Source organism: Syngnathus typhle, linkage group LG9 (assembly GCF_033458585.1).
Source record: "Syngnathus typhle isolate RoL2023-S1 ecotype Sweden linkage group LG9, RoL_Styp_1.0, whole genome shotgun sequence".
Taxonomy (NCBI): Eukaryota; Metazoa; Chordata; class Actinopteri; order Syngnathiformes; family Syngnathidae; genus Syngnathus; species Syngnathus typhle.
This window is the reverse complement of record NC_083746.1, coordinates 2,895,514-2,907,877: the sequence shown is the minus strand read 5'-3', so window position 1 is coordinate 2,907,877 and position 12,364 is coordinate 2,895,514. Positions and strand designations below refer to the sequence as shown.

The window sequence follows — 12,364 nt, the reverse complement described above, 5'->3', positions numbered from 1 at the left end:
TGTAAGTTCTTCTCACTTGTCCAATAAGCGCCTATCAGTCCATCGGGCAGATGGAGGGTCACCTGTAGTAGAGGCCTGGGAGTGGTGCGTGGAGGGGGCAAGGGGTCCTTATTTCCCGTAGAACATCTCCATGAGCACCTCCTCAATGTTGACGCTCCCGATGATGGGCTTGAAGAAGAGCTGGGCCACCACCGAAGGGCTGATGGACCTCAGCATGGACAGGGCGATGAGCAGTTTGGCGAAGCGTGTGGCGTCCTCGCGATGGATCAGTCGGACGTGCTCATTGAGGGCCTGGTGGGCCTCGCGCCGCAGCGACTGGATGTACGGTAGGCAGCGGAGACCCTCCAGATCTAAAAAGACATTTAGGGCGAGATGGAGGAAAGGCAACATTAAGTAATGGGACCAAATTCCAGTATGATGATGATAATAATTGACATTATATTTCTTTGAATAAATGTGCCAAACATTAACATATTTACTTTAAGGAGTAATGTAATACATAATCAATATATGATGAAAAAGACTTTTTTCAAATAACGAACAGACTTTTAAAAAATCATTAGCATAATAAAATCTCGATAAAATGTGGACCATTCCCTATAACTGAAAGTTTTTGTTTTTTTTAATCATTTATGTATTGGTTGTTTTTTTTTAATCGAAATATTACGCGACCACTTACGTTCTAAAAAAAAAGTTTTGGTAACATTGAAAAATATATAAATACATTTTAACTTGTGCACGGGGATGTCAGATGTTCCTGGTATCTTCTGAGCCAGCTTGAGGACACTCGCTCCCAATGCCCCAGTGTTGATTTGAAAAGTTTAGTTTTAAAAGTATAAGAAATGAAATATATTCACAACAAAATCAAATAAAAATGCATTTCGAATTCCTGCATTATCTATTTCGCTGCTGCTTTTAAAATGGGAGTAAATGTGTCGCTGGAATTCTGATGACTCTAACAATACTTTTGACATAAATATGAACTTCCAGGTGACGAGCGACCCCGTCATTTCTTTGGGCTCCCCGAAGTTTTGAGCCCCATGGGTCTGACGGACGTACCCGGGTTGAAGAGCACGGCTCCCTTCAGATAGGCGTACTCCTTGGTGCTGATGTCAACACTCCAGCACTTCTTCAAGAAGCCTTTAATGGTTTCGATGTCGGCCAACGACACGCCGGCTCCAGCCCCTCGACTTGGGTCGGCCACAGTCACCTGCGCCGCCGCTGATTCGCTCTGACTTTGGGGTGCCCCGGTGAGAATCCGCTGCAGCATGCTCGGCTCCACAGTCTCCGTGGTCTCAAAGTCCACTCGGTCCTGGGCCAACCCGAGCACCAACAGGGGCGCCCAGCCGCTCCGGATCAGGACCACCTGCTCATCCTCGGGCAGCTCCCTGAAGCACGGCACGTTCTTGACGAATCGCAGCGTCTTGACCAGGATGGCGGAGGCTGCTTTGCAGGTCACCTGCGGGGAGCGCAGGAGCCCGCGGCGCCGCGTTGTCCCGCAGGAGCACTGCTGTTGCTGCTCCTGATGTCGCCACGCCGGCCCGGAGGCGACAGAAGAGGCGGACGAGGATGAGGAGGAGGTCCTGTGGCTTTGGAGTAAGTTATGTAGCGTTTGGTGTTGTTGTTCCTCTCTGTCACTCTTAAGAATGCTGTAAAGGATGCTGTTGCTGTTGCTGCTGTGGCTGTGGCTGCTGCAGTTGCTTCTGCTGTTGCCGCGGAGGCTCGCACCCCGACAGCGGCAGCCCGACAGCGTCGTGGCCATGACCGCTGGCTGGAGAGCGCGGCGCGTCCCTGGGCAGGGGTCAGTGCGGAGGAGAGGCTGTTTTGTTTGGAGCTCCAGATAGCCTCCGAGCGAAGGGCGACGCGCTGTGTAGGAGGGGGGGGGAGCTCCCGTGTGCCTGCACTTTCTCCTGGTTTTTTTTTCTTCCTCTCGTCATACCCGTTGCTCTTTCCGCCTCCCATAAGCACAAAGCACCTCCCTTGCTCTCTCTTTTGCTCTCTCGGTAAAGTACCGTAATTTTCGGACTATAAATCGCACCGGAGTATAAGTCGCACCAGCCATAAAATGCCCAAAAAAGTGAAGAAAAAAAAACATATATGTATATAAGTCGCTCCTGAGTATAAGTCGCCCCCCCCCCCAAACTATGAAAAAAACCGCGACTTATAGTCCGAAAATTACGGTATTAAGTCAAGAGCTTCTCAGTCATTTAACTCAAAACAAAAAGGTGAAGGTGCTGCCAAAATTGTAAATAGGTTGATGATCAATTAGAGAAAATCGTCCCACTTCCTGAGCTATTAAAGTCCCTCAAATCCATATTGAAGCTCATTCTCCATAAAATGAAACTTTTGAACAGTTTTACTGTAGTCAGTCATAAAACTGATGGACATGTCATGTCTCCATTCAACTTGGGTTTTTTCTTCATGATGAAGTTTCACGCATGTCACTGTGGTCCATCATCTTGGCTGCCACTGCTAAGACCACCTGGCTCTTGTTTTTGTCCCTACAAAAAACCTTTAGTTTATTAGTGGCCAGTGAGACGTCCATAAAAGACAACTTTTTAAAGACAACTACTGAACTAAGTCCTTATATACAAGTCGTCGAGGACAAATCCTTAAAGCGGGGATTCTCAACTCTGTTCCTCGAGGTTCGGTGTCTTGCATGTCTCCCTGCTGCAACATATAAAACATGCAGGACACCAACCCTCGAGGAACAGGGTTAATACTCGATTCTGAAAGAAAAGTCTTTAATACTTTGACTAATCCTTGAAGCTGAGTCCTTACAGATGCATGTTAAAGTTAAGTTTCAAAGAATAGTCCCTAAAGGCAAGTTTCAAAGAGATGTTATTAAAGCGTTGAGTACTAAGGAAGATCTTTAATTTCTCAAAGAATAAGATTTGGAATAAACTTCTGACACACAGGCCTTAAATCTAACTTCTTAAAAAGCCCCAGAACTAGTTCTTTGTTTTGGAACCCAAGTTCTTAAAACCAAGTCATTAAAATCAAGTCCTCAAGTTTAAGGTTCTTCAATTTAACAAGTCTTCATAGACAAGTACTTAAAGCTTAGCTCATAAAGCCAAGTCCTTAAAAATACATCCTTAGAGGTAAACCCTTCAAATCTCAGTCAGTTCTTCCCTGGGCGTTGCCTTGACGTTACGTCAGTGTTGTTTATAAGGTTCCTCCCTGTCCCCCCCAAAAATATAGGGCAGTGACAGATCTGAAGGCTTAATTATTTTAGGGACAATTTATATGATTTTCCAGAAGAAAGAAGCCGGAAGAGGCGAGCTGTGAAGGCCAGCGTACAACCTTGACTCGGACATGGTGATATTGATTTAACGGAGAAAACAGGAGCTGAATTATGATGTCATGACTCAGTGCTCGCCTTGCTTTTGTCACTAAAGAGGAATGAGGAGCTGCAGGAGGAGAGGAAGGAAGGTATGAGGAAACGGGGGGGGGGGGTGGAGGAGGCTTGGAAAAGACAGGTCTGGACAAAGCAGATAAATAAGCACTTAAGCCTAATTGTTCCTTAGAGGGGAGCAGTCAAAGGTCAACTGCTACCTGAACCCTGTGAGTAAATAAAGACTAACACTGGAGGTATGTAATAATCAATCATCTTAAGTCATTTTAATCGATTGTGTAAAATTGATTGCTGATTCATCTCGAGGGGGGGGGGGGAAGGATTGGGCCAGTTACATAAATAGTATTGATGGTCATTGTTTTCCAAAGTAAAAGCAGATGTCTTATTTGGATGAAAGACAAAAGATGAATCCGTCTGCTTTCATGAAGGACTAGAGAAAACCGAATTATTACTTTTGAGAGGCTGGAATCAGAAGATCTTTAAAGAAATGTCTAAATGTTTACTCGAGTATTAAAATATGAGGCGATTCATTTGATAATTGATTTGTCAATGAATCGAATGAATCGATTTTGACGCCGTAAGTGCGCACCCCACTTAACATACCCAACATTTAGGATAATCTTAAAAGGATTAGGCCAGATTGTCAGTAAGTGCAAACCTGAAATAACACAGCCCGCATTAGAAATTTCTGACTTTGAGTGCAAGAGAGTAAAAAAGCTCAAATTAGGTCTGGTGGTCATGAACTGAACATGGATTTGACACCTCTAGTCAGTTCCCCAAACGGAAAGGTGTTGACAAGTAGTAGTTTTGAAAAGTCAAAGTTACAGCGAGCAATTGAAGCACAACATTCACAATCGTGACCTCTGCGTCCCACGGCGTCATCTCGAAGGTCGACCCTGTGAATGAAGTGGTGGTCTGGAAAAAAAAAAAAAAATGTTTTGCAGAGGTGTTCGGCACCGCATTGTTCCCGCCGTGGAACCGTATTGATTGAGCAGACGAGAGAAAGCGGCGAGCTTCTTTCACATGTTTATATCAAGGCCGCCGCGGGATAAACAGCCTTCACTTAGTTCCTCTCTTACCGCGCTCAAGGCCCAGCCGGCAGCGCTTATAAAAAAAAAAACTCCCGTCTCAAGGAGAGATGACATGATGTCTTGTTGCAAACGCGCCGTCGCACATCAAGCGGCGGTACGTCGACAATACTTTTGACTTGCGTCCCTGCATGGGGCCAAGTTTACTTTGAGCTCGTCACGTTACCCCACTGGCGGCTTTTGCTTTGCAAATAAAGAAGTAGACATATTTGACAGATGTCACGTCTCGTCCCCAGCCGTTGCACTATGTGTCTCTGTTGTCATGGTTTCTATCTGTGCGCTCGCCCCTCCCCTCCTGTGTGCCCATGATGAGTTGGGTTATTCTCACCTGTCGCTTGTTACCTGTCGTGTATATAAGACCTGTCTGCCCCTCACGCCGGTCGGGTCGTCGCGTTGTTGTTTAATGTCTTCATGTCAGTTAGTCCTCTAGTTATTTGAAGTCATGTCAAATTGCTGAGTCTGTTTTTGTGTTTTCCAATTAACCCTGATCCAATCGATTTGTTTGCCCTGCTCCATCCGATCCATGACAGAATGTTTTTTTAACTCTTTGTACTTTTACTCCCTCCACTTGATAACAGATATTTATTTATTCCTGCCTTTGTTTTTCCAACTTCCTCATATGTGATTTATGTGTGCGGTTGGAGTGTTATTGATTTCGATTTTACGATTGAGATCTCATTGATTGTGTGTTATAGAGCGGAAGAAAACGAAGACGGCAGCAACAGGAATGAAAGACGGCGGGTGTCTACGACACCGTCTGACTGGTAAGAAGCGGAAATCGTTTGGCTAATTGTATCTGCTAGGCTGTCGAAAGCTAATTCTATTTTGACAATAGGGAGTGAAGTGGGAGAAACGGCAACGTGTACATATTTTGGTACCGTAATTTTCGGACTATAAGTCGCGTTTTTTTTTTCATAGTTTGGGTGGGGGGGCGACTTATACTCAGGAGCTCACATTTGATGTGAATTCATCCGGAATATTCTGCATTCATATTTTCATAGGTTGAAGTGAAAAATAGTAAGAAAGTGAGTTTTGATCACCAATTCAGACACAAGATGACAAAAGAATGTCATAAACCAAGTCAGGTAACAACACGCGTCACAATGTTCACAGGCTGAGATGGGAAAAACAGGAAGCCAAATTTAAAAGTGGCCCAAAAAAAAAAGCCCTTAAATTACTACAGATTGTTTTATTGGCCTGAATTGTGGTGCTAAGAAGTGTCAATGTTAATCTAAAAAGTTAATTTCGTGCAACCACTTGACAAAATAGAATTGAGTATATTCACCTTATTTTTCAGTGTAGATAGCCACAGTTTGAACTCTGGGAGTTTATTATTTCCATGATTTCCTCAGGGAAGAATGTTTAGAATTCAACGTTAGAGGTTCCACTGTAGTAGGAAAGTTTTGCTACTCCTCACCGCCTATGAAATCACCCACAAGTGGCACGTGGCCAAAACGTCAGCTTGCTCAGTTCAGGGAGTTAGTCGATGAATTGAAATGGGCAATTTTCTTTTATCAAAAAGTGTCTTTTTACTGCTAGTATGAATTCCTGCCACGGGGCCCCTGTATTGTTTTTTTTTCCCCTTGCGTGCTTGTTCAGCACTCAGTGTTTCTGGAAGGTGTGACCTCACTAGTGAAATCGAGAGGTCAGCGTGACCAAAAAGACGACGGCTCCCTGGCACGTTCCCGGCAGCTCGGCCTTGGAGAAGAGCACAAGGTTTTACTTTTTGTTTCTTTCAGCTTTGACACACACAAGCACTTAAAGGCAGCATAAGAGGACAACTTTGTATGATTCAAGGCTTTGCATTAAACGGCTCCTCCTGCAAAAGTCTTGCGAAGCATTGTTTGTTGATTTGTTGGGCGCTCTTCTGGCGGTTGCCATGGCGACTGCCTCCATTTTCTCTCATCGCAGCGGCCGACATAAAGGAGCGTGTCCTTGTCTCCATAATAGTTACAAATTGAATACTGCACTCTCCAAGGACTTGTGTCAACGACTTACAGCACTGTGAAAATGTGTTCGTGCATTAGAGAAGACCAGCTGAATAAATAGCAACTTTTTGGAACTTTTTAATTACGTTTTTTTTCCATAGTTTTCATCTTTTTTTTCTGTCACTGAAAAGGCGTTGAAAAAAAACATTTATAATTTTTTGTCACTGAAAAAGCATTGGAATAAAAAGAAACAAATGCCAAAAGCATATCAATCAGGAAAATTGAATACGTTGTAATGATAAAAATGTCTTATCGACCCATTTCATTAGGTACCGCTCCTGTATAGAACTTCAGTAATTAAAACGTGAAAATTAAAACATAGCATCAATTTAAAAAAAAACTATTTTTAAAACACTTGAAATAATCATGTATGATATTTGTACACATAATGAAAATTTCCCTATATTTGTCCCTTTGACCAAAAACTAAAACTATATTTGGGACTGACTGGACTGGGAACCTCGAATAGTTTTTGAACATTATAGAAATGCTCCCTTTACCACACTTGATCAGTTTAAGTTGTAGGAGGACATGATTTGGCAAAAACATTCACACACTCATCTCTGCTGCTCATCCTACAAATGCATGTTTCTATTATCGAGCATCATTTAATGGAGTGATAAACGTGGCAGTTACAACAAAGATCTAATCTACCAAACACGCTTTGTGCCGTAGTTATCAAACATAGTATGACATGTTGTTTACGTCCATTGCGGATCCCTCACCAGATGTCTGTTTCCCTCGTTTGGTAACAGTGTGACGTTCAAGGTCGCTTTGCTCGGCGCAAGGTCACGTGGCGGGCTCGCAGCAAACAAAGCGGCAGATGTAGCCGTGTCCTCATTGATATGCTCCTCAAATTCAGTCAACTTGAAAAGCCAACAACAACTGGTGAAGAATAGCAATATTGATTTAGGAACACTAGTTGGAATTAGTCAGCTGTGTGAACTAGTTTGCCAGTGCAAGGTTCTACAAACATGAGGGGGGGGGGGGGGACTTTCAGGTTGGCATTAAAGACGGCATTGTAACAAACTTACAAGCAGAAAAATGATCAAATCAATGCTAACATGGGCGGGATGCTAAATACAGTTCTAGGTATTCACAGTGCTTCACTTTTTCCGCATTTTATTAGTGAGAGGCAAGCAGGGAAGGGGTGGGGCGGTAGGTGACCAAGAACCACATGGTCAGTGTGTGGAGAGAGGAGAATCTTCCAGAAAGACAAAAATCCACCTGCATGGTAGCGTGCCCAGATGAAATCCATTACTTGGAGAAAAAAATATATCGAAAACATGGCCGTCCACCAGTAGTTTGCCAAAAGAAAGATATTCTCTGGTCTCATGAGCTAAAGATTGCACTCTTTGGTGGGAAGTCCAGGTGTGATGTCTGGAGGAAACTAGGCACGGTTCATCATCTGACCCGTATCATCCAAGCAACGTGCTGCCAGGATTGTGGGAAAGAAGATGGCAGAAATGTTGAGATATTATTGCTCCAGAGTAGTCAGGACTTCAGAAGATTTACCTTCCAACAGGACAACGACCCCAAGCACACAGCCAAGACCACAAGAGTGTCTTCAGGACGACTCCGAGTATGGTTGAGTTACTCAGCCAGCGCCCAGACTTGAATGAATGAAACATCACTGGAGTGATCTGGAAATGGCTGCGCACCAACGCTTCTTATCCAATCTGACGCTGCTTGTGTGTCCAGGTCCGTCTGCAGTTTGCCTGACCAATAAGAGGAAGCATGGAGATAGGTCATGTATCAAGATGAAACCAAAGTAGTGTATTGTGGTGTTGACTCCAATCACCATGTTCGGAAGAAACCATCCCATCGGGTTGGAAATGTCATCACACAAAAAAAACTGCGTAATTTATTTGACTTGATGGTCACTGTGCGGGCCGCTCAGAAACTATGGACCGTGTTCTGCTCTACTCCAAGCATGGACTCACAAAACTGCAGAACAGAGGTGGGACACTGCAGATGTAACGTCCTTGATCAACTCTGTGGTGAACATATGCTACGGGGACGCTAGCTAATTAGTCAAGGTTGAGTAGAACCCCAGGCTGCGTATGTGTGTGTGTGTGTGTGTGTGTGTGTGCGCCAAGGTCAAACTCATGAGTTGAAACCATAGCGCTATAAGCCCCCACAGTGGCACTTTGATAGGCAGCACACTCAGGCAGTCAGCTACCACCTCAGCTCCACACTTTTATTTCCCTCCTTTGTTCACTTACCGCACGGTGATGCTACACTAAATCACAAAAGACTTACCGTTCAGGGGCGGAGTCATAAAAATGAGTTTCAGACATGGCGCCAATTAAAATGTAGATTGCTCCTCCACGCGGCCTCCCGCACAGTACATGTCTGCATATTCCATTTACTTGTTTGCCCCTTCTGTTTCTGTCCTTCCTGCTTTATTCATTGCTCCCACCGTGTGATATAACAGCGCTCGTCTACGATAACCATCAGACACTCACAAAAACATGGAGGAGGAGAGGAGAGGAGCGATAATTTATGTCCCTCTTATCTTGCTCTTTACTGGCCTCGCTGTGACTACCGTTTGAATATTTGGAGGACGAGGTCATGTTTGCATAGGGAGCTAAATTACGACAGTAATAACAGCGACGGCTGCCAAGCGCTGCAAAAAAAACAAAACGATGGGAGGAGGCTACATGGCGGTGTTTCGTGTTGACAGACCAAGGTGAGGCGAGATTCATATTTTTACAATGGAAATAAAGGGAAGAAAAGGAGCGTGACAAGTTTATTTTCCAAATAACGTCACAGAGGAGGATATATAAAGTTGTCTTTATGAATGGAAGTAATGTTTTTTTGGGGGGGTTTGTCCTTCATATCTCAGTGAGTCATCTTGACTTATGGTGCAGAGGGCAAATGCGTACTTGGAACTGTGAGACGACGGTTCTTGGAATTGAAGCAGATCTAAATGGGACAAGAAAACTGCAGTGTTGCCTTTTAGTCTCTTTATTCACCAATAGATGTTCGGTCCCGTGAACACATCACTCCTGTTCTCCACTCTCTTCACTGGCTCCCCATGAAGGAGCGTATCATCTTAAAGATACTCCTCCGACCCTTCAAAGCCCTTCACCACCTGGCTCCCACTTACCTATCCGACCTCCTTGTCCCCTACTGCCCCAACCGTTCCCTCCGATCCTCCAATACTTCACGTCTGACAGTCCCCAAATCCAAACTCAAATCCTTCAATGACAGAAACTTCTCCTGCACATCACCCCGAGTCTGGAACTCTCTCCCCCAGTCTGTCTGTGACTCACCCACACTCGCCATATTTAAGTCCCGTCTAAAAACTTACCGTATTTTCCGCCCTATAAGGCGCACCTAAAAACCTAAAATCTTCTCAAAAACCAACAGTGCGCCTTATAGTCCGGTGCGCCTTATATATGGACCAAATTCCTAAATTCAAACTGGCCCGAAGTATTGTGTCATGAAATCAATCATAAGTGGCCCGCTGAAGACTATGAATCATGACTCAAAAAGACTATGGATCATTATTTTATGATTATAAAGTAATTTGTTCCGTCTGAAGTTGAAATAAAAAAGATAAAATGGAGAATGATTAAAAATCTGACATGATGCATTAATGGTGCGCCTTATAGTCCGGTGCGCCTTATATAAGGATAAAGTTTTAAAATGGGCCATTCATTGAAGGTGCGCCTTATAGTCCGGTGTGCCTTATAGGCCGGAAAATACGGTACCTCTTCTCCCAAGCTTATGACCTCCCCTACCCATAACTGTTTTCCTCTTCTTAAATTTATCCGATTGTTTAGTTATCGGACAGATTAAAAGCAGGTGTATACCACGGGGGATAAAAGGCCGACAAAATGGGGTCACCCGTGTGCATCCGCATGGCGAGCAATATGCTCATTATCACACGACTCTTGCTCGCCTCGCAAGGTCATGTGCTTGGGGTGTTGGGAGGGGATTGCAGCCAAGGTCGCCGGGCTCTCGTGCAGCCTCGAGGGGCTAACTGACCAGGAAATGTTCCCTCCATGGCAACGGAGTTCTCATTAAACGTTCCAGCAAATTGAACATGTGAGGCGTAATCTGGAATAACATAGGTGCCTCAAGGCTGTAGCCACAAACCAAATCATTGTTTGCATCGATATTGTGTGCACGCCTAATCCTGTAAAGAGTTTTAGACTGTCGTTTGAGGCCTTGAAAGTGTTTTGGAAGTATCAGCAAGCGGAAAAGTAAAATGGAAATATATAAGTAAATAGGTTATGATTGTGCTGCTTTTACAAGGCAACGCACTAAAAGCTTTTTTTGAATAAAGGCGACGCGACTGCGGCGTTAAAGCCACAATGGCAAGAGTGGCGAGGACCTTGGGTTTGATATGAAATCACATGACCTTGTCTCCGTCAGCCCACATGTTAAAAGCTCTTTGTGAGCAGAAGAAAGTGCTTTGGAGACGCGCTGAAAGGATTCAACCTCCTCTGTGTTTTCATTGCATTAGACAAGCTTTTTTTTTTTTTTTTTTAAACATGATGTATGTATGATTTTTATTAATCATGTGCAGACAGACAGATATACGGATGGATGGATGGATGGATGAATGGATGAATGGATGAATGGATGAATGGATGAATGGATGAATGGATGAATGGATGAATGGATGAATGGATGAATGGATGAATGGATGGGTGGGTGGGTGGGTGGATGGATGGATGGATGGATGGATGGATGGATGGACGGATGGATGCATGGATGCATGGATGCATGGATGCATGGGTGGATGGGTGGATGGGTGGATGGGTGGATGGGTGGATGGATGGATGGATGGATGGATGGATGGATGAATGGATGCATGGATGCATGGATGCATGGATGCATGGATGCATGGATGCATGGATGCATGGATGCATGGATGCATGGATGCATGGATGGATGGATGGGTGGATGGATGGATGGATGGATGGATGGATGGATGGATGGATGGATGGGTGGATGGATGGATGGATGGATGGATGGATGGATTTTCTTTTTTTACTTTTAGCTGGTACTTTTACTAAGTAAAGGAGGATTTTGATGACTTGTACCTCTACCACAGGTATTTTTAGTATTGGTACCTAACATAAGGAGGAATGGAAACCGGCCCACTTGGACCAGACCTCCTCTTGGACGTACGCAAAGTTCTGTCATGGGTGAGAGTGAAATCCCGTTCTGACTTTGCAAAGACTCCGTCACAATATGTTTGCGTCTTCTTACTTGCGACATCTTCCTCACCACCAAAGTCACAGCCTTGGCCCGCCACTGAACACATGCACAGCACTTTATAAATAAAAGGATTGAGTTGCGATTACTGCCGGAGCATCATTGAAATGGTTATTTTTTAGGACAGGGTGAGCTATTTGGGTGTGTACCTGGAATGTTTGGAGAAGAAAGGCAGCCGCTAGTTTCTCTGCGGCCTTGACACTTCCCGGGTTTCCAACAGCCGGCGGCCGGCGCTCAGCTCTCTAAACATGCCGTTTCCTCCCGCTGCTGTTGTGTTTGAACAAGACCCGTGGAGGAAGGTCGCCAGTGCACCGAACTGCAGCCACGCAGCGCCTTCCTTCGAATGGGAGGAAAAGGTTGAAAAATAACGTGGTGAGTCTGCACTCAGCTGGTCTGCAAATCACACAAGTGCCACAGCATGATGAGCTGATCTTTGTCTCGCCTCTGTGAAACCTTCTATGAAACAGTCGCAAGCCAGCTTTGATTGTGATATCAAACATATTCGCCAACTTGCAATTAGTGTTAAGCATACTTTTGCCAAACCACATCTGTTTGATCCTTTGAGGATCTCATACTTGCTCATACTTGGCAGTTGTTTATCTCACCGAATTGCAACATTGTATTATTAAAACTAAAATGGCCTTGAAGTAAGTATCAAATGGAAATGACATTGTTCAAAACAAATTTGGGTCTTTTTT

General features: G+C 44.4%; 1 protein-coding gene across 1 annotated transcript; it reads right to left on the bottom strand.

Moving 5' to 3' along the window:
• nr0b1 (nuclear receptor subfamily 0, group B, member 1) lies at positions 1 to 1,924 on the bottom strand. The gene is made up of 2 exons (XM_061287224.1): positions 1,060 to 1,924; positions 1 to 350 (listed from the first exon to the last, which is right to left on the bottom strand). Exons 1-2 carry the CDS (start codon positions 1,760 to 1,762, stop codon positions 109 to 111), a joined length of 945 nt encoding a protein of 314 aa, XP_061143208.1. The 5' UTR covers positions 1,763 to 1,924; the 3' UTR covers positions 1 to 108.
• Between the last annotated feature and the right edge of the window lie 10,440 nt (positions 1,925 to 12,364).

Coding starts and splice junctions, on each gene's coding strand:
- nr0b1 (XM_061287224.1), bottom strand. CDS start 1,762: ATGGCCACGACGCTGTCGGGCTGCCGCTGTCGGGGTGCGAGCCTCCGC. Junction 351..1,059: donor AGCCGTGCTCTTCAACCCGG/GTACGTCCGTCA, acceptor ATGTCTTTTTAG/ATCTGGAGGGTCTCCGCTGC.